Raw genomic sequence first — 22,643 nt, forward strand, 5'->3', positions numbered from 1 at the left:
TTTTTTTTTTTTTTTTTGAGACGGAGTCTCGCTCTGTCGCCCGGGCTGGAGTGCAGTGGCGCGATCTCGGCTCACTGCAAGCTCCGTCTCCCGGGTTCACGCCATTCTCCTGCCTCAGCCTCCGAGTAGCTGGGACTACAGGCGCCCGCCACCTCGCCCGGCTAGTTTTTTTGTATTTTTTAGTAGAGACGGGGTTTCACCGTGTAGACCAGGATGGTCTCGATCTCCTGACCTCGTGATCCACCCGTCTCGGCCTCCCAAAGTGCTGGGATTACAGGCTTGAGCCACCGCGCCCGGCCGAACCCTGTTATTTTCCTAACAGAATCTCAGGTTTGTGAACAGCTTTTTATTTCATCTACTTATCTTACAATCTTAAATTAATCTGAATATAACTGAGTCTTACATTACAGTTGAGTCCAGTGATTGTAGTAAGAGTATGCATAAAGTTTAGAGTTTGTTACAATACATCTTATTCTTTCAGTGAAAACTTTCCAAACCTTAGAGTTGAAATGGGATGATGATATCTGTTGTCCTGGATCATCTCTGCCCTTGTCACTTTTCTGTGTAGATTTAATGAAACCAGGTGGCAATGCAGGACCTATGATGGGCCTGAAAAATAAAATGTGCTTTTGTCATTCTCCCTGACTTTAAAAAGCAGTTTTCAGAATAAAAGTTCACAAAAATAATAAAGCCAGATAGTAACAAATGTTGAAAATAAGAATTTTAACACTTTATTTTTACTAGTATTACCTAGTATCTTTCTGGTAGATGTCTTTTAAAAACCTAATTTTCACATTTGAATTTTCTACTTGTTAGTCAATAATCAGAGACTAAGCCAGTAATTCTCAATCTTTGTGACACTGGCACATGCACACTTCCTAAAAAGAACTATATTAAATAAAAATGGCAATGTTTTAAAAAAATTGTACTAAAATCTGTGATGGTCTTTTTTTATTTTGTGCCTTGGCTTTCCTTCAGTTTTGAGATTCCCTTCCAGTGAAAGATACCTTAGGGGCATTATAATTATGGTCAGAACTACCAAAGTAGAAATCGAGTTCCTCTAAGGACATATATAGCATGTGCAGACAATGTCAGCAATCTGTGGTCTATATAACATGGCAGTATTAAAAATCTATACATTGTTCTCACTTGATAATACAGTAATGATGTGGAACTGTAGAAGTATGCAGCTGGTTCATTAAGATGCATAGAAAGGGAAAAAGGTACTGTGCTAACCACATTTCAAGCAGTGCATTGGTTTCCTTAAAACAATCCTGGTCAGTGTAAGTCACTCCACTTTTAAGATGAGCAAAATCATGTCCAAGATTAACACAATTAGTAAGTGGCTGAGCTAGAGTTCAAACCCTGGTCTACTTGATGTCAAAGTGCATTTTCTTTCCAGCTGCCCTACTGCCACATAATGAGGCAATTGTCATCACTTCAGAAGAGAGACTTGCCTGAATACTGGGTCATAAAAAGAGACAGCCTTACTTTATGAAGGAAAAAATTAAAAAGATAAAAATAATAAAAGAATACCCTCTTTCATACTTTAAAGATTCTTCATCCTTGCTTTTGTACCAATGTTTTTTCCATAGTTGTCACTGTGCCAGTGTTACCAACCCAGATGGTAATGAAGTCCTAAGCTAAAATTTCCAGGTTGCACCATGTTCTATTAGAACCCCACAGACAGACATCCTGGCAGGGGAAAAAACAGTACTGACAGTCAGAAAGTCTGGGCTCCCATCCTGACCATTTAATTCTCTTGTCTTGATTCATGAAACTTCTTTGAGCAGAACAATTTGCTTATGAAAGACAGGGAAGTTTGGCACTGTTAAAAAGATAAAATTAGGTATCATTTATAAGCTATGAGTACAGCATAGATTTTTTCTGAGTACAATTTTTAGCAATCTACAAATGCAATTAAAACTTAACTTTCTGGCCTCAGGGGATTGGTGGTAATAAAATTACCAGTATATAAAATCTTAAAACACAGTAAAGGAATATAACCATGGCATGTTATGATACTATCAAAGGTTTATAACTCCAATATGTAATGCCAGCTGTTTATTTTACACATGTATTTTATTATTGCCAAAATAATACTCTCAAGAAAAAAAATTGCTATACATTTAAGTAATATGTTTTCTTAAAAGGAATGTTACATCCTAGGGGTCAGCAAACTTTCTATAAAGGGCTAGATAGTAACTCTTAGGCTTTGAGAGCCACACGTGGCTCTCTGTGGCATATCTGTCATCGTTTTTTTAGCTACTCTCAAAAATGTAAAAATCATTTTTAGTTTGGGGTCTGTAGATTGCCTATCTCTGTATATCTAAGACAACCAAATTTAATGGAAGTTAGGAGCTGCCAAATGTGATTATAAACTTTGAATATAAAATAAACAGCCTTTTCTGCTTGTTCTTGCATATTGGTATATAGTATTATGAAGTATAAACAATTTAACGTGCAATCTTATATTTGGCATTTAAAAATTTTACAATTCTGGGAAGAAGACAGGAATAAATATTTACTCTGTACTTACTCTGTGCCAGGCTCCATATAAATTAAACACACACACACATACATGCAAAGTCTAGGTATACAACTACGAAACCTCCATCATCACAACAATTCTGTAAAGTACATGCTGTTATCCTAGCTTACAGATAACAAATTTGACATTCAGAGAAGTTAGTCCAATTGTCTAATATGGCACATGGGGATTTGTTTCTTCCACTGATAAATAATTAAGAAAATAACTGAATTAAAAGTCAGAACATCAAGATTCTAGCCCCAGGTCTGCTACTATGTGTGTGTGACCTTATCTGTTTATAAAGTGGGGAGAGTGCCGGGCGCGGTGGCTCAAGCCTGTAATCCCAGCACTTTGGGAGGCCGAGACGGGCGGATCACAAGGTCAGGAGATCGAGACCATCCTGGCTAATACGGTGAAACCCCGTCTCTACTAAAGAATACAAAAAACTAGCCGGGCGACGAGGCGGGCGCCTGTAGTCCCAGCTACTTGGGAGGCGGAGGCAGGAGAATGGCGTGAACCTGGGAGGCGGAGCTTGCAGTGAGCTGAGATCCGGCCACCGCACTCCAGCCTGGGCGACAGAGCCAGACTCCGTCTCAAAAAATAAAATAAAATAAAATAAAATAAAATAAAATAAAATAAAATAAAATAAATAAAGTGGGGAGAGGGATGATCCACCCTGTTTACCACAAAACACTTTTGTGAATATCAAATAACAGATGTGGAAGTTTTCTGTAAACTATGAAAGTGTCATAAACATGTAAATAATTATTTTTATTATAGGAAACAACTTCTTTTCCCTATGAATGACCCATTTCAAAATGTTATATAAATATTTCAGTTAAAACATAATTTCAGACAATTCTTTAATTCATTAAAGATTCCTTAGTTAAAATATTTAAAGAAAGACTAGCCTAAAATATTACACATTATCACCTTGGAGGAGAATCATCCTGCTTTTTAAATCCAGGAGGAAGAGCTGGTCCAAAAAACCCATCATCATCATCATCATCATCATCCTTATCCAGATTTTTCCTCTGTTTTCTGAAAACATAGTAGTATAACTTTATGCATATATATCAAAATTTTTTTCACAAAAACACACTTTAATTTTTTTATAAAAGCATTAAATCTAGTTGTATAAACACTGCAACAATAAATTAATCTTGCCAAGTAAAAACTGGATACTATGATAGTTCTTTTTATTTTTATTTTTTATTTTTTGAGAGGAAGTCTTGCCCTGTTGGCCAGGCTGGAATGCAGTGGCATGATATTGGCTCACTGGAACCTCCCACTCCTAGGTTCAAGCAATTCTCCTGCCTCAGCTTCCCAGGTAGCTGGGATTACAGGCAAGCGCCACCACGCCCAGTTAATTTTCGTATCTTTTTAGTAGAGACGGGGTTTCACCATGTTGGCCAGGCTGGTCTCAAACTCCTGACCTCAAGTGAGCTGCGCATGTTGGCTTTCCAAAGTGTTGTGATTACAGGCGTGAGCCACTGCACCCGGCCTATGACAATAGTTCGTGACTAGTCTTTTCCTGGAATTTATTTTTGGCCTAAAATACAGATTGGTTATTTCTTTACAGCAGTAATATATCACTATTCTATATTTTCTGTGGTATTAAAGATTCCCCTCAATGAAGTTTCAAAGTCTATTGGTCAGATGTTTCTAAGTAAAAAGTTTGTGACTGTGACTTTTATTCTCATTTAAGGAAGGGGTTTAAGTTGCTATTTCCACCTGATAATATTTAAAATGAATTTAAAAAAAGCTTGTTACTCAATAATAAACAAAGATTTGACTTCTCATTTACATAGACCCATAGTGGTAAGGCTAGATTAGAAGAAAATCATTCAGCTGGGTGCGATGGCTCACGCCTGTAATCCCAGCACCTTGGGAGGCAGAGGCAGGCGGATCACTTGGGGTCAGGAGTTCAAGACCAGCCTGGTCAACATGGTGAAACTCTGTCTCTACTAAAAAATACAAAAATTAGCCAGGCATGGTGGCACATGCTTGTAGTTCCAGCTACTTGGAAGGCTGAGACAGGAGAATCACTTGAACTTAGGAGGCAGAGGCTACAGTGAGCCGAGATCATGCCACCGGATTCCAGTCTGGGCTACACAGCGAGACTTTGTCTCAAAAAAAACAAAGAAAAAGAAGAAATCATTAGTTTATTTAAAGAAAACATATACCGCATATATAATTTTAAGAAGAAATTCTATGGTTTATGTAGCCTACTTCGTCACTTCAATGACATCTTAAGAAAAATCCTTTATGTAGAAATTTTATTGGCTGGTGTTTATAATGGCTCATGCTTATAATCCCAGCACTGTGAGGCTGAGGCAGGCAGATCACTTGAGTCCAGGAGTTTGAGACCAGCCTGAGCAACATGATGAAACCCCATCTCTACAAAAAATACCAAAAAAATCTACAAAAAATACAAAAATTTGCTGGGCGCCTGTGGTCCCAGCTTCTCAGGAGACTGAGGTGGGAGGATCACTTGAACTTGGAAGGCAGAGGCTGCAGTGAGCTAAGATCATGCCACTTCACCCCAGTGTGTGCGCCAGAGTGAGCCTGTCTCAGGGAAAAAATATATATATATTGAAATTCTAGGTATCTCTACAGCTGCACCCTACTAGAATAAATTTCTTTGTAAAAGGTACGGTTCAGGATGAAATGCCATACAAAATGATTTCTCCCTGTGCTGTATAAATGGAAATTTGATATCCCCTTATTAGTTATCTGTTCCAGCCAACTTATACTAGCTCTGAAGGTTGGTCTATCATTTAATTTAATTAAATGACTGACCTTGCAGTTGGACCAGTGTCATCTTCTTCAGATTCTTGATTTCCTTCTTCGTACAAAGAACTACTGTCTTCATCGCTGTCTGATGAATCTGAACTACTGCTTTTATAATTAGGGGGCAGAGCTGGTCCTGCAACTAAAGAAGATTTGTTGTTTGTCATCACTAGCCACTACTGTTTCAGTGAACCCTTCTAGCTGATATTTTCACTTTCTTTTCTGAAATAAACAGCACTGGTTGTCTATCATTTATTATTCACTTTAACTTCACTTGCTGTTTTGTGTATGGTGGTTTTGTCTTTCCAGCTCTAGGAAGGCAGAAATTATGTCTTACACAATCTCTTTCATGAGATTCACAAAAACTTTGTTAGTATCTAAACTTATAAACCCAAACTTATAGCAATAGCATGTAATTTCCTTGATAAAGTGCAGTTTTTGCATTGGTTGGTGCACCTGCCAAAAACAAAAAACAAAAAAAACAGCTTCATGATTTTTTTTTTTCTTACAGACAGTTTAAGGTAGAATCACTACTTTAAAAAAAAAAAATCTTTCCTGGCATCCCCATATTTCTTGGTTAGTTTTCTTTTTGAGATGATTTTCCAAGCAGAAATAAAATTAGAGTCACTCTAAGTTTTACTGCTTGCCAACAGACATACAGGGAAGAGAATGAGGCTGCACTGTAATGGGGATGTTAGGGAGACTGGTAAGGGTCTTCTAGGTCCACTTATCAGGATGACTTGCTCTCACTTTACATCTCAGCAAAATTACAAATTACTGCATGGTGTCACTGCAGTGTCATGATGTCACTGATGATGTCACACAGACACAACTGTCCAGGTTGATCCTAAATAGTGATGTTAAAAGGCTACTGTCATAGTTTCCAAGGTTGGATATTTATCAGACTCCCTAAAATATATATGTATATTTTTAAAGATTCACGGGCCCTTTTCTCAGATATTCTGACCCAGTTGGCCTGGAGGAGGGCCTGGAAACATGACTTTCCAAAGAGTATTCTGGGTATGCCATTCATTCAATATTATAATAATAGTAATATCTGTTGCTACAAAAACTTAAGTGTAATAAATAAAAAACAAATAATATGGTTTGAGTTCTTAGGTGTTATAAATTGTTTTAAGAGACATACACATTATTCTATTTAATTCCGATAACAATCCTATGAGGGAGGTATTATTTCTATTTTACAGATGAAGAAACTGAGGCAGAGAATTGGTAAGTGACTTGCCTAACTTCATACAACTAAAGAGTGGGACTGGGATATGAACCCAGGAATCTGATTTCAAAGCCTGTATCCTTAATCACTATACTAGCCAATATTCAATAGTCAGCAACCATCCATCCAACAACAGTTATTAAGTAAATACTTATAGAGAAACAAACATTAAAAGAATTAAGATCCATTCAGATATTGTAAGTGCTGCTATGAAAACAGGAAAAAGGTGACACTGTATGTGGGAGAGTAATTTTAAAGACAGTGGTAAGGCAAAAATCTCTCTGAGAAAAAGACATTTGAGTGGAGACTTAAATGATGAGATGATAGACGCCATGGACAGAGAAACAGACAGTGCAAAACTCCTATGCAGGGAGCAAGCCTGATGTGCTTGAGGGAGAAAAAGGCCCGTGTGGCTTAAGAAATGCAAAATGACAAGATCGAGTTGGATGGTATAGAGGAGCCAGACCCTATGCTTTGGAGTCAGACTCTGTGCTTTGAATTCCAGGTTGGCCACTTACTAGCTGTGTGATTTGGATAAGTTACTTAACCTTCCTATTACACTCTTGCTTTGTAAAATAAGGTTAATAATAGTTTCAACCTCACAGGACTGTTGTGAAGATTACATCAGTTAATATATGCAAAGTACCTAACAAAGTCTTTGGCATATAGCAAGTGCTCAATAAATCCTAGTATTGGCTACAATAAGGAGTTTGGACATAAGAGGCAAGATCTCACTGTGTTGTCCAGGTTGGAGGGCAGTGGCTATTCATGGGTGCGATCCCACTGCTGATCAGCATGAGAGTTTTCACATGCTTTGTTTCCGACCCGGGCTGGTTCACTCCTCCTTAGGGCAATCTGGTGGTCCTTCACTCCTGGAGGTCACCATACTGATGTTGAACTTAGCGTGGACACCAGATTGCATAGCGTACTATAGCCCAGAACTCCTGGACTCAAGCGATCCTCCTGCCTCAGCTTCCTGAGTACCTGGGACTACAGGCGTGCACCACCACATCCAGCAGGAGTTTGGATTTTTAGTTACAACAGGCAGTCATTGGGAGGTTGTGGGTCAGGAGAGAAATGATACGAATTACCAAACAAACAAACAAACACACTGTCTGCTTATGGACAACAGACAAAAGAGATCAGCAACAGGGGATATGCATTAGAAAGCTGATAAAAAATGGTTTGGCCAGGTGTGGTGGCTCACGCCTGTAATCCCAGCACTTTGGGAGGCCAAGGTGGGTGGATCACCCGAGGTCAGGAGTTCGGGACCAGCCTGAGCAACATGGTGAAACCCTGTCTCTACTAAAAATACAAAATTAGCTGGGAGTGGTGGCATGGGTCTGTAATCCAAGCTACTCGGGAGGCTGAGGCAGGTGAATTGCTTGAACCCCGGCAGTGGAGGTTGCAGTGAGCCGGGATCACGCCATTGCACTCCAGCCTGGGCGACAGAGCGAGACTCTACCTAAAAAAAAAGAAGAAAAAAATGTTTGATTTGCAACATACTCTAATGGAAGGGCAAAGAGGACTGCTAATGGTTTGGATGTTAGAGGTGAGAAGAAAAAAAAAAGGAACCAAGGATAGGTCTTAGGTTTTGTGCCTGACTAGCTAGGCAGGTGGATGGCAATGCTATTCTCTAATATGGAGAAGGCTGGGAAGAAAATAGGCTGGGAGGGGAGACTTGAGAGTTTGTTTTTCACATTTTAAGTTTCATACAGCCTTAAAAATGTAGGTGGTGCTCTCAGTGGTACTTGGGCATACTAGGCTGTATAGGGTGTGTAAGTCCGTTCTCACGCTGCTATGAAGAAATACCTGAGACTGAGTAATTTACAAAGGTAAGAGGTTTAATTGACCCACAGCTCAGCATGGTTGCGGAGGCCTCAGGAAACTTACAATTATGGTGGAAGGGGAAGCAAACACATCCTTCTTCACATGGTAGGAGGAAGAAGTGTGGAGAGAAAGGGGGAAAACTTGTAAAACTATCAGATCTCATGAGAACTCACTTACTATCATGAGAACAGCATGAGGGTAACCACCACCATGATTCAATTACCTCCCACCAGGTCCCTCCCACAACATGTAGGGATTATGGAAACTACAATTCAAGATGAGATTTGGGTGGGGACACAGCCAAACATTATCACAGTATAAAGCTCAGGGGAGAAACTAAGGCTAGTTTTGGAATCATCAGCCTATTAAAACATTTTTTTTCCTATCTCTCTTGGTGCATTACTATAGAACAGGTCCATAACATGCCTTAGAAAAGAATAACTAAGGCATGCTGCGTTACAGCAAAAAGAGGAAAATATCAAGCATCATGGATGGGATTCCTGTCTCCAACTGCTGTTCAGGGTTTCCTGGAGAAGACTTAATGTCTTAGTATGTAAATGTTCCCCAATTATAAATAGAGACTATATGTGACCTCCAACGTCAATGAATAAGGTGGCCCCATAGGAGTGATTGTCTCTTTTCATCTTCTTGATTCTAAGTACATTAAAGAGGGAAGATATGTTTTTTCCTCTTCTGCTTCTTTGACTTCTTATATGTGACTGCTATCAATGTAATTTATCAATTGTATACTATTGGCCAATTTTGGATAGGTGTGTATCAAGAAAAAATTTTATTATTGTTTTATATATTTTAAGCAATTAGATGTGGAATATGGTCTAAATATGTGCTGTTCTTGGTATTATAACATACATACGTACATTTTATTTATTTATGTATTCATTCACTCATTTATTTATTTAGTGATGGAGTCTTGCTCTATTTCCTGGGTCAGAAAGCAGTGATCTGATTATGGCTTACTGTAACCTCAAACTCCTGGACTCAAGTGATCCTCCCACCTCAGCCTCCTGCATGGCTAGGACTACAGGTGTCTGCCACCATGTACAGATAATTTTTAAATTTTATTTTATTTATTTTTTTAAGACCAGGGTCTCACTATGTTGTCCAGCTTCGTCTTGAACTCTTGGCCTCAAGTGATCTTTCTGCCTTGGCCTCCCAAAGCACTGGGATTACAGGCATGAGCCACCACACCTGGTGCTATTACACCTAAAAAATTGCCTTGGATTTTTAAAGAAACAAATGGGTATACATTTTTTAACAAGATAATAAGCAGATGAAGATAAAACTCATCTAAGAAAACCTGGCCTTTAAAAAATAATCACAGGAAAAATAGTATAAAAAAGTAACATTTAGCACATAGTACCATTAATTTCTATTTGAGTTGTGTCAAAATAAACAACTATTTCATCATGAAATGACAGAACACTGAGATGGCGATATAAAAAAGAAAAAAGAGGCCAGGCACGGTGGCTCATGCCTGTAATCCCAGCACTTTGGGAGGCCACGGCAGGCGGATCATAAGGTCAAGAGATCGAGACCATCCTGGCCAACATGGTGAAACCCCATCGGTACTAAAAAAACAAAAATTAGCTGGGCGTAGTGGCGCGTGTTTGTAGTCCCAGCTACTCAGGAGGCTGAGGCAGGACAATCACTTGAACCCAGGAGGCGGAGGTTGCTGTGAGCCAAGATCATGCCACTGCACTCCAGCCTGGTGACAGAGCAAGACTCTGTCTCAAAAAAAAAAAAAAAAGAAAAAAGAGAAGAATATTAAAAGTATCAGTCAGTATACACCACAATACAGACCTCCTAATAAAAGTAAGGACATGTCTGGCTTTACTTTTTTATAGATAAATATCCTTCTGAACTATGAATAATCTCAAAAAACTATTTTGGGAACATGTAATGAACTATTCCATATCTCTCCTAAAGCAGTGATGCTTGTCATCATCATTAAGGAGGCTCTCCTATTGCAATGATAATTTTCCAAACAGATTATAAATTCCATGAGAACAGGAGTTATACCTTCCTTATATTTCACTTTATTTCCCTTTTCATATCACACAGAATTACGCATACAAAAAAATGAAGTCAGCATAATACATAAAATCTCATTACAGATCCGCATTAACGGATGAACATCTGCAACTGATTTTGATGACTAGGAACGCTAACTTGAACCCCGATGAAATGATATGTTACTTCCCCCAAACCAATTCTATTCTTCTCATTAGTAGACCTGTATGACAAAAAAAATTATATCGTATTATGTTTTGGATTGCAACAATAAAATTTTGTGAAGTTTGCCTCCTTCTTGTTATACACATACTTTCACAATAATCTTGATTTTGCCTACTGACCTGCAAAGTCAAAAGTACAGTTGTCCCTTGGTATTCGCAGGAGATTGGTTCCAAGACCAGCTCCCCAGTTTGCAGCTACCAAAATCTGTGGCTATGGCCTTTGTTCCACATCCCTTGAATATTGTACTTTCAATCTAGAGTTGGTTGAACCCGAAGACTGAGAACCCACAGATCTACAGGGTCAACTGTATTTACTATCTGGTCCTTTACAAGAAAAGTTTGCTGACCCCATGACATGGTTAAGTCATGCAAATATAAAGAAGGGGCACCTAACCCATCTTTTACAGGCAGTAGGCAGTTAACATCAAAGAATGTTTCCTAGAAGCAGTGATGTAGGGGTGGGACCTGAGTTAGCTGGACAAAGAAGGTGGAGACTGGAGGAAGAGTAGTCCAGGCAGAAAGAAAAGCATCTACAAAAGCCTGAAAGCAAAAGTCACCAAATTTAGAAAACTGAAAGGTGTTCAGGATGGTTGGAACCAAGAGAGGATAGAAAGAGGGGCCAAATGTTGCTGTGAGGTCAAGGAAGACTAGGACTGAAAAGGGAGCCTTGAATTGGTGAGAGTCTCAGTGGACTGGTGAGAGAAGAAATGCAACGGGTTAAGGAGAAAATGGAAGACTCAGAGGCAGTAAGAAAGAAAAAGGAGCAGCTAGAGGGGGATATGAAGTAGAGTTTTCTTCAAAGATGGGAAAATTTGAATGTTTTGGTTAAATGCTAAGGGCAGGCGGCCCTAAGGACAGGGAAGGGAGTCAGAGTAAAAATGGAAGGATTGGCTTTAGAAGGAAGCAGTATACCTCTTCCATTATTACCAAAGGGCAGACAAAAAGCTTGGCATGGATTCAGGAAAGTTTTTAGCTATAGTAACAGAAAATCGAGGAAGTTCTCTTATGATAGCATTTACTTGTTCAATGAAGTAGACAGAAAAATACAATTTTAGAAGAAAGGGAAAGTTTTAAAAAGCCATGGTTGCAGATTGGGGAAGAGAAGGGAGGTGAAGCCTGTGAAGATGACTGGACAGACCTATGGACCCAGTTAGGAACAGGCTAACTTTTAGCAGCATTAGTTTGTGGAGGCATGAGGTTTCTTCTAGCAGCACTAGGCAGCTTGGCTGTAGGCTCACAAGGGGTAAACACTTGGACTGATCCAGGGCTGGGCTTTCGTTAGATGGGTTTGGCAGAATGCCCAATGGGATAAAGCAGTTGAGAGCACCAGCAAGAGAGTGGATGAATGGATGGACCATGGAGTCTAACAGGAGTAGGGATGTAAGCACTCCTCTCAGATGGAAGTGCTTAAGGATAGAAGTACTTAGGGATGGAAGGCTCAATGAGGTTAAAAAACAAAAATAAAAAGCAAATGAAATGGGAGTAACTTGAGTGGGAACAATGAATGAATAAGGGGTTCTTGCTGAGAATGAGATTTGAATTCATGTTTTTGGAGCTGGAGTAGGGTAGACTCCCTACTCCAGCTTCAAATGTAGGTGAAATTAATGGAGGTGAAGGTCACTGCAGATAAGGAGACTGGAGTTAAAGTCAAAATGGCCAAGGCTCCACTCAGCTTCCAATGAACAGAATATGGAGTGTGTGGACCACTCTTGAGAAAATATTTGCACCCCAGGGTTTCTAATGATATGACTTCAGGGTCATTTCCCAGCAGTCAATTTTCAGAGTATTCAAATGAAGTTAACTTGTTCCATCTCAGACCTGTGTGCTCCCTCTCTCCTCTTTACTCTGGTCATGCTTGTCAGATCTTTCTGGGACAGCAGAATGTGAGGAACACAGGGCAGATATCAGACTGGATTCAGGAATCCTCACTTGATGGTAATCCTGACATCTGCTACAACATGGATGAACCTTAAGGACATTATGCTAAGCCAGTCCAAATAAAAGGACATTATGCTAAGCCAGTCCAAATAAAAGTCCAAATAAGCCAGTCCAAAAAAAATAAAAATAAAAAAAAGACAAATACTGTATGATTCCACTCAAATGATGTACTTAGAGTAGTCAAATTCATAGAGACGGAAAATAGAACAGCGCTTGTCAGGAGCTGGAGGGGGGAATGAGGAGTTATTGCTTAATGAGTACAGAGTTTCTTTCTGTTTTATAAGATGAAAAGAGATGTGGATATGGTGGTAATAGTTGCTCAACCATCTGAATATATTTAATGCCACTGAACTGTACATTTAAAGATGGTTAAGATGGTAAATTTCATGTTATGTGTATTTTATCACAATTTGTAAAAACTGAAAAAAAAAAAAAAAAGAGGCTGGGCACAGTGGTTCATGCCTGTAATCCCAGCACTTTGGGAGGCTGAGGCGGGTGGATCACTTGAGCCCAGGAGTTTGAGACCAGGCTGGCCAACATGGTGAAACCCCATCTCTACTAAAAATACAAAAATCAGCCAGGTGTGGTGGCACACGCCTATAATCTCAGCTAATTGGGAGGTTGATGCAGGAGAATCACTTGAACCAGGAAGCAGAGGTTGCAGCGAGCTGAGATCATGCCACTGCACTCCAGCTGAGATCATGCCACTGCACTACAGTATATACTTACATGGAATATTGTTGAGTCTTAAAAAGAAAAGAAATTCTAACGTGCTACAATAAGTGAAGCTTGAAGAAATCATGCTAAGTGAAATAAGCCAGTAACCAAAGGACAAGTACAGTATGATTCCATTAAAGGAAGTACCTAGAAGAGTCCAATTAACAGAAAAAGAAAGTAGATGGTGGTTACCAGGGACTGGGGGAGAGGGGAAAATGGAAAATTATTGTTTAATGGGTATAGGTTTCAGTTTTGAAGGTGAAAATAGTTCTAAGAGATGGATGGTGGTGATGACTGCACAACAATGTGACTGTACCTAAGTGCCACTGAACTATATGCTTACAAATGGCTAATATGATAGATACGTATATTTTACCAGAATAAACAAGAAAAAAACTAGATGCATATATATGGTTGCCTGATGGAAGGTGATAGTGGAGAAAGGATGGTCTATTCAATAAATGGTGCCAGGATACCCTTACAGGGGCAAAAAATTTTCATCCCTATCTCACACCACACACAAACATCAATTCCAGATGAATTGCAAATATAAATGTGAAAGCTGAAACAATAATGCTTTTAGAAAAAAACATAGAACAGCTTTACAACCTTGGGGTGGGCAAGATACCTTAAATAGGGTGCAAAAAATTCTACCATAAAAGAAGAAAATTAAAAGTCAGAATATATTAAAATTAAAAACTTTTGTTAATCAAAACATACCAACATGAGTGAAAAAACAACCACAGAATTAGAGAAGATATTTCTGATACACCTATCTGGAAAATGACTCATATTCAGACTATAAAAAGAACTCTATAAATCATATGAAGACAGACAACTCAATGGAAAAATAAGCAAAAGACCAAACACAGTATGTATCCATATGGTCAAATAACACATGAAAAGGTGGTCAATTTCATTTGTCACCAGGGAAATACAAATTAAAACTACCATGAGATATTGCTACAAACCACCGGATTTAAAAGAAAAAACTATTAGAATGTGGAACAACTAGAATTCTCATACATGCTGAGAACTTTGGTGACTTTGGAAGGTGGGAATATCTACCATAAGACATATACTACAATGCAGAGCAGCACATTTTATAACAGCCTCCAAATGGAAATTACTCAAATGTCCATCCAATGTAAAATGGATAGATTGCAGAATATTCATCCAATGGATGACCATATAGCAATGTAAGGAAACAATCTATAATAATTCTATTTGTTTAAAGACCAGATTATGAACTTCAACAATCTATAATAATGCTAATCTACATCAATGAATCTCAAAAAGTAATATAGTACCAAGAGAGGAAGCCAGTTACCAAAGAGAAAACATGCAGTTACTCTTTGGTTGTGGGGGTGGGTGATGCCGGTAGGAACTGAAAGATGGTCCAAGTGCAGCTTCTATGGTGTGATACAGTGGATGTGAAAGCCATTGGTCCTGGCAAACTTCTTAAAAATCCAGATAGATGAAATAAAAATGATATGTGAAGATTTTTTGGCAACTGTTTTAGGTTCAGCCATCTAGAAGGTTATGAAGGGAATGGAATTATAGCAGGGGGGATTATGCGTTAAAAATGACACTATGTGTAAGATACTGTGCTTGACGAAGAGCAGTCATTCAACAAATATATACGAAGAATTGTTTTTCTTTCTTTTTTTTGAGACGGAGTCTCACTCTGTCGCCAGGCTGGAGTGCAGTGGTGCAATCTCGGCTCATTGCAACCTCCGCCTCCCGGGTTCAAGTCATTCTTCTGCCTCAGCCTCCAGAGTAGCTGGGACTACAAGTACACGCCACCATGCCTGGCTAATTTTTGTATTTTTAGTAGAGACGGGGTTTCACCATGTTGGCCGGAATCATCTTGATCTCTCACCCCGAGATCCACCGGCCTTGGCTTCCCAAAGTGCTGGGATTACAGGTGTGAGCCAACGCACCTGGACCCAGAATCTTTTATGTGCCAGGCAGGTTGTAATGGAACTCCTTCAAGTAGAGGGCAATACAAGTATTACACATGCACGGCGTTAAGTGCTGGGGGAAGCGGAGAACTAACACATAAAAGAAACAGAAGAGAGCAGACAAAGAAAGATGTACTGGACATAAAAGCTGGTAGAACGATGGAAGCAAACCATAACAGAATTATCTATGCAGGAGTTGGTGGTTGCTTATCTGCAAATCCTGCCTTAGTTTAAAATCAGGGAATATGGGCCGGGTGTGGCAGCTCACGCCTATAATCCCAGCACTTTGGGAAGCTGGGGTGGGTGGATCGCCTGAGGTCAGGAGTTGGAGACCAGCCTGGCCAACATGGGGAAACCCCCTCTCTACTACTAATACAAAATTAGTTGGGCGCAGTGGCGTGTGCCTGTAATCCCAGGTACTCAGAAGGCTGAGGCAGGAGAATTGCTTGAACCCGGGAGGTGGAGGTTGCAGTGAGATGGGATTGTGCCATTGCACTCCAGCCTGGGCGACAGAGTGAGCCTCCGTCTCCAAAAAAAAAAAAAAAAAATCAGGGAATGTGGTGAACCAGCAACAATATACACATAGGAACCCAACTAGCTAAATTGGTTAACCACACCTTTCTTCAACCTTGGTCGAATGGAACTTTTCTTGCTAAAATAAAATCATTATTTTTTATTTTATTTATTTTTTTTTTGAGACAGAGTCTCGCTCTGTTGCCCAGGCTGGAGTGCAACGGCACGATCTCAGCTCACTGCAACCTCTGCCTCCAGGTTCAAGCGATTCTCCTGCCTCAACCTCCTGAGTAGCTGGGATTATAGGTGCATGCCACCACGCCCAGCTATTTCTAGTAGAGATCGGGTTTCACCATGTTGGCCAGGCTGGTCTCGAACTCCTAACCTCAGATCCGCCCACCTCAGCCTCCCAAAGCGCTGGATCACAGGCGTGAGCCACCGCACCTGGCCTTATTTTATTTTTTTTAAAGCTATCTCCTACGGGAAGGAACGCATAATTTTTTATTTTTACTTTTTTTTTTTTTTGAGACTCTCGTTCCGTCGCCCAGGCTGGAGTGCAGTGGCGCTCTTGGCTCACTGCAACTTCCGCCTCCTGGGTTCAAGCGATTCTCCTGCCTCAGCCTCCCGAGTGGCTGGGATTACAGGCGCCTGTCACCACGTCCGGCTAATTTTTGTACTTTTAGTAGAGATGGGGTTTCACCACGTTGGCCAGTCTGGTCACGAACTCCTGAGTTCAAGTGATCCGCCCGCCTTGGTCTCCCAAAGTGCTGAGATTACAGGCTTGTGCCACCTCGCCCGGCTGGAAAGCATAATTTTCAAAACGGTTACAACAGAAATTAGATTGGAAAGGGGCCTGTAGTAGAAACATGACCTCCGGGTAGAAAAGGAAGAAAAATTAGATTCAGAAATGGCAGGGTTACTCTTTCAGCTTTACTCTTCTCCAACTGGGTTGTCGGTGCTAGTCCACAAATGTGAATAAACATTAAAGCAGATAGGTATGCATGGCGGAATCTGAGAAGCATTCGCTTCATATATACAAAGTGCCTGTTGCGTGTTCAGGTAGAAGACCATAGTGCAATGGTGAAGACAGATTATGTAGACAAATCATTCAAATATAGTGTACTAAATATGCAATGTAATTAGGAAAAAACCCGAGGGCAAAAAGAAAGGCGTGACAATGCTTTGGGGAATTTGGAAAGGTTTTATTGGTGTGACATTTAAGTTGGGCCTTGAAGGATGGGGAGATGTTTGTCAGTTATGTTTAGAAATGCGACCAGAGGAAGCCCAGAAGCCTAGAGCGTTAAGGAACTGCGCAGCAACTCAGGCTGGATTGAGTATTGGGCTGATGTGTCAGATGCAATAACAGAATGAGAGGCAAGGAAAGCAGGTCGGGGGCTGGAGAGAACAGGATCTGCAAGGTTCTTGTAAATCAGAAGGCAATATGGCACAGAGGTTAGGAGAAACGCTTCCTTCTAAGTCGGGCTCCATCACTTGCTAGCAGTATGATCTAGACGCTGGCATGGGCTTGGGCGTACCCATTTGCAACATGGGAAAATAGTCTTTTCCTTATACGGCTTAAATGACTGAATGGGTATCAGTCAGTTAGGGCAGCGTGCAGCTCTTATTAAGCGCTAAATGAGAATGTATTATCATCACGAAGCCAAACCACGCAAAAGCTCGGTTTCTAGGGGGGGTCCCCCAGCCTCCTCCCCACTACTACCGTTTGGGAAGAAAAGTTCTCTCGCGTCGGGCCGCGCCCACTCCCCACTCCTCAGCCCTCCTAGGCCTCCGACTTTCTTCAGCTAGCAGGGCCGGGTCAGGGAGCTGGTAGATGGGCCTGGAGGGCAGCGGAGACGCCGCCGCTTACCAGGGCTCGGGTCCCGCTCTTCGTCCTCCGCTGTTCCACGGGCCTTGAAGCCGGGCGGCAGGGCCGGTCCGATAAGGTCTCTTGCCATCCGCGGTGGCTGACACTGGTCACAGATACGAGTCTATCCACGAACGTCAAACCTACCCAAATGGAATCCCGCGATCAGCAGCAAAGAATGGAAGGTTTCCCGACGCCGACCAATGACGTAAATCCTGTGGTTGGCTGAGCGGCGTAGTTCGCAGTAAAGGAAGTGACGCCTAATGCTTGCTCCACAGTCGCGTGCTAGACTCCGGACCCAGCGGGTGGTATGGCTGAGCCGGCTAGTGATTTCGTGACTCCAACCGGGTGGCGTGCGTCTCCCGAGCTGACTCCCACGTTAGGGCCCCTGAGCGACACTGCCCTGCCACGGGACAGCTGGGTGTTCTGGGCAATGCTGCCGCCTCCGCCACCACCGATTGCGTCCTCGCTTCCCACAGCCGGGTCAAAACCTTCCTCTGAGTCGCAGCCCCCCATGGAGGCCCAGTCTCTTCCTGGGGCGCCGCCCCCCTTCGACGCCCAGATTCTTCCCGGGGCGCAACCCCCTTTCGACGCCCAGTCCCCTCTTGAATCTCAGCCTCAGCCCAACGGCCAGCCTTGGAATTTCCACGCTTCGACATCATGGTATTGGAGACAGTCTTCTGATAGGTTTCCTCGGCATCAGAAGTCCTTCAACCCTCCAGGTAGGCTATTTTTCCACGTGGGTCGACCCCTTTACCTTTTTTCCCCGTTCTTTCCTCTCCCCTCAGCCGTGCATACATCTCTCCGTTTCCTCTCTCCACTCTGCCTTGCCTCTGCGCTCTTGGAGTCTGGTCATTAGTATCTCAAAATATATCTGATTAGAATGTTTTCCTGTTGCCTGTTAATTCCATTTAGCAGTTGTTTATTGAATTCCAACTATGTACCAGAATTTAGGTATATAGCAGTGAGCAGAACATACAAAAAATATTATGGAGCTTAATATTAATATCTCTCTTGTGTAGGAAGACAGACAATAAACAAAATAAAATATTGTGCATTAGAAGGTTAAGAGTGCAGTGGAGAGAGATAAAACAAAGAAGAATGGTAAGTAGTGAAGGGTTTTCTTTTCTTTTCTTTTTTTTCTTTTTTGGAGACTGAGTGCCTCTGTCGCCCGGGCTGGAGTGAAGAGTAGCGGGATCTACTTCACTCCAGCCTATGCAGTCTCTGCAGAGAGGCTCACTGCAACCTCTGCCGGGTTCAGGCGATTCTCGTGCCTCAAACTCCCGAGTAGTTGGGACTACAGGCCCATGCCACCACGCCTGGCTAATTTTTTATATTTTTAGTAGAGATGGGGTTGCGCCGTGTTGGCCAGGCCTGTCTCGAACTCCTGAGCTCAGGCATCAGCCCGTTTCGGCCTCCCAGAGTGTTGGGATTACAGGCGTGAGCCACACCGCGCCCGGCCGGGTAGTGCAGTTTTAAATATTGTTAGTCATAAGAAAGGTGACATATGAGCGAAGACTTCAGGGAGGTGAGGGATCACAGCCGTGCATACATCTGGGAGAATAGGGGTATAGGCAGAAGGAACTGCAAGTGCAAAGGCCTTGAGGCTTAGAAGCTATACATCAAAATGGGAACCAGCGTGGCTACGGAGGACTGAGTCTGGAATATAATTGTAGAAGATAGGGGAAGAAGGTAAGACCTGGTATGTCTTTATAGATCGTGGGACTTTGACTTTTACTGTTGTGAAGTGGGTAGTACAGGGGATTGACATGATCTGATTTACTTAAGAGGATTAGTGTGTCTGTTGGTGGGAACTGACTGAAAGAGAAACGGGTTAGGAAGCTATTGTAATTACTTGTCTAAATGAGAGACACTGGAGACTTGGACCAAGGTGAAGCCCAAAGGATGGTGAGAAGTAGTTGGATTCTAGATCTAGGGATACCTTGGAGCTCTTGTGGGTTCAGTTACAGACCACTGCAGTAAAGCAAGTCACACACTTTTTTTTTTTTTTTTTTTTTTTGGTGTTCCAGTGCATGTAAAGGGTATGTTTTCCTGCAGATCGTATGGGGCAAAAAAGTTATTTTTACATTATACCATAGTCTATTAAGTATGCAATACCATTATGTCTTAAAAAACAACTTACATACCATGATTAAAAAATACTTTAGGCTGAGCAGGGTAACTCACACCTATAATCTCGGCACTTTATTTATTTATGTTTTTAGATTTGTTGAGACAGAGTCTCTGTTGCTCAGGCTGGAGTGCAATGGCGCAATCTTGTCTCACTGCAACCTCCACCTCCAAGGTTCAAGTGATTCTTCTGCCTCAGCTTCCCGAGTAGCTGTTATTACAGGTGCCCGCCACCAAGCCTGGCTAATTTTTGTATTTTCAGTAGAGACAAAGTTTCACCATGTTGGCCAGGCTGATCTCAAACTCCTGACCTCAAGCGATCCACCCTCCTTGGCCTCTGAAAGTGCTGAGATTACAAGCGTGAGCCACTGCACCTAGCTAATCTCAGCACTTTGAGAAGCAGAGACAAGAGGATTGCTTGAGCCCAGGAGTTTGAGACCTGCCTGGGCAACAAAATGAGACCCCCGTCTCTACAAAAAAAAATAAAATTAACCAGGCATAGTGGCATGCCTGTGGTCCCAGGTGCATGGGAGACTGAGGCAGGAGGATTCCTTGAGCCCAGGAAGTCGAGGCTACTTTATCAACTAAGTTTGTATAATATTATAAATCCTTTGTTGTCATTTCAACAGTGTTCACCAGGACTTTTTTTTCCTCTCAAAAAAGCACTTTCTTTCCTCATCCATAAGAAGCCACTCATCATCCATTAAAGTTTTACCACGAGATTGCAGCAAATCAGTCACATCTTGTGCCTCTACTTTTTTTTTTTTTTTTTGAGACAGAGTCTCGTTCTGTTGCCCAGGCTGGAGTGCAGTGGCTCGATCTTGGCTCACTGCAAGCTCCGCCTCCTGGGTTCACGTCATTCTCCTGCCTCAGCCCCCAAGTAGCTGGGACTACAGGCGCTGGCTACCATGCCCGGCTAATTTTTTGTATTTTTATTAGAGGTGGGGTTTCACCGTGTTAACCAGGATGGTCTCAATCGCCTGACCTCGTGCTCCACCTGCCTAGGCCTCCCAGAGTGTTGGGATTATAGGCATGACCCACAGTACCCGGCCCCTCCACTTCTAATTCTAGTTCTCTTGCTGTTTCTACTGCATCTGAAGTGACTTCCTCCACTGAAGTCTTGAACTCCTCAAAATCATCTATGAGGGTTGGAATTTCTTCTTTCAAACTCCTGTTAATGTTGATCTTTTGACCTCCTTCCATAAATCATGAATGTTCTTAATGGTGTCTTGAATAGTGAATCAAAACCTCCTTTCTAGGTTTTTAATCTACTTTGTTCAGATCCATTGGAGGAATCTCTATCTATGAATCACTATGAATTTCTTTCAAGAACTTTTCAGCCAGGCACAGTGGCTCACAACTGTGATCCTAGCACTTCAGGAGGCCAGAACAGGAGGATCCCTTGAGCCCAGGAGTTTGAGGTTGCAATGAGCCATGACTGCACCTTTACATTCCAACCTGGCTGACAGAGTGAGACCCTTTCTCAGTAGTTGCATTCACAACTTAGCTAGCTGTTTGGCACAAGAGGCCTGACTTTTGACTTGTATCAGCTTTCAACATGTCTTCCTCACTAAGCTTAATCATTTCTGGCTTTCGATTTAAAATGAGAGACATGCGACTCTTCCTTTTGCTTGAACACTTAGAGGCCATGATAGGGTTATTAATTGGCTTACTTTTGAATATTGTGACTCAGAGGATAGGGAGTCCTGAGGAGAGGGAGAGGAGAACCACCGGTTGGTGGAGCAGTTAGAACGTACACAGCATTTATAAAGTTCACCATCTTATATGGCCATGATTCATGGTGTCTCAAAACAATTACAGTAGTAGCATCAAAGTATAACAGATGTAATAAAAATGAAAAAGTTTGAAATATTACGAGGATCATCAAAATGTGACACAGAGACAGCACATTGTTGTTGGAAAAACGGTGCCGATAGACCTGCTTGATGTAGGGTTGCCACAGACCCTTAGCTTGCAAAAAGCTCAGTAAAACGAAGTGCAGTGAAAAAACGAAGTGCTTTTATACCTTAAAGGTGCGGACAGCATGATTTACTGAAAGATAGGGTATATGGGATGTAAGATAAAGGGGAGAGAAGGATAATTTAAAGCTTTTTGCCAAATAATTGGAAGGGTGGAGTTGCTACTGAGATAGGTAAGAATGTGGATGGAGCAGATTTGGAAGGAAGTCCAGGAATTGAAATTGGAATATATTTGTGTCAGGTAGAGATTCTGAATAGGCTTTTAGCTATTAGTCTGTACTTTCAGGGGAGATTTGTGGCTAGAGCTATAAATTTGGGTGTTGACACCATATAGATCATATTTCAAGCTACAAGATTGTTCACTTAAAACCTTTCTCCAGCTTTGCATAAAATTCAATTCTGCATTAAACGGAATCCAAACAATTAGTGTTTTATTTATTTATTTATTTTATTTATTTATTTTTCAAATAGAGTCTCTCTCTGTCACCCAGGCTGGACCAGTGGCACCATCTCAGCTCACTGCAACCTCCACCTCCTGGGTTCAAGGGATCCTTCTGCCTCAGCCTCCTGAGTAGCTGGGACTACAGGCATGCACTACCATGCTTGGATAATTTTTGTATTTTTAGTAGAGACTGGGTTTCACCATATTGGCCAGGCTGGTCTCGAGCTCCTGACTGCAAGTGATCTGCCTGCCTTGGCCTCCCAAAGCACTGGGAATACAGGAATGAGCCACCCCGCCTGGCGCAAACAGTTAGTGTTTATTGTATGGCGGATGCTGGAAATATGGACTTGGCTAAGTCAGATGAGACATGTTCATAAGTATGAACCAAAATACAATGTGACTGATGATAGAGGCATATAATAGCTGATTTCAGAATGTAGAGGAAATTGGGAAA

General features: G+C 41.6%; 2 protein-coding genes across 6 annotated transcripts in view; one reads left to right on the top strand and one right to left on the bottom strand.

The window, feature by feature from the left end:
- GPALPP1 (GPALPP motifs containing 1) overlaps positions 1–17,854 on the bottom strand; it is a 49,518-nt gene extending 31,664 nt beyond the window's left edge. For 2 of the 5 annotated variants that reach the window (XM_033176979.1, XM_033176978.1), the window contains exons 1-4: positions 17,642–17,854; positions 5,333–5,465; positions 3,464–3,571; positions 498–609 (exon numbers count right to left, since the gene is read on the bottom strand). In XM_033176979.1, the coding sequence (XP_033032870.1) occupies positions 498–609; positions 3,464–3,571; positions 5,333–5,465; positions 17,642–17,729 (441 nt within the window). In that variant the 5' untranslated portion in view covers positions 17,730–17,854. The remainder of the gene's footprint in view (positions 1–497; positions 610–3,463; positions 3,572–5,332; positions 5,466–17,641) is intronic. The other 3 variants (XM_033176980.1, XM_033176982.1, XM_033176981.1) reach the window with 3 other exon arrangements.
- Positions 17,855–17,889: 35 nt separating this feature from the next.
- Positions 17,890–22,643, top strand: part of NUFIP1 (nuclear FMR1 interacting protein 1) — a 53,878-nt gene continuing 49,124 nt past the window's right edge. Inside the window, exon 1 of the mRNA XM_033176977.1 lies at positions 17,890–18,360. Coding sequence (XP_033032868.1) covers positions 17,949–18,360 — 412 coding nt within the window. The 5' untranslated portion in view covers positions 17,890–17,948. The remainder of the gene's footprint in view (positions 18,361–22,643) is intronic.

This window comes from Trachypithecus francoisi, unplaced genomic scaffold, assembly GCF_009764315.1.
Source record: "Trachypithecus francoisi isolate TF-2019V2 unplaced genomic scaffold, Tfra_2.0 Lachesis_group18, whole genome shotgun sequence".
NCBI classification, from domain to species: Eukaryota; Metazoa; Chordata; class Mammalia; order Primates; family Cercopithecidae; genus Trachypithecus; species Trachypithecus francoisi.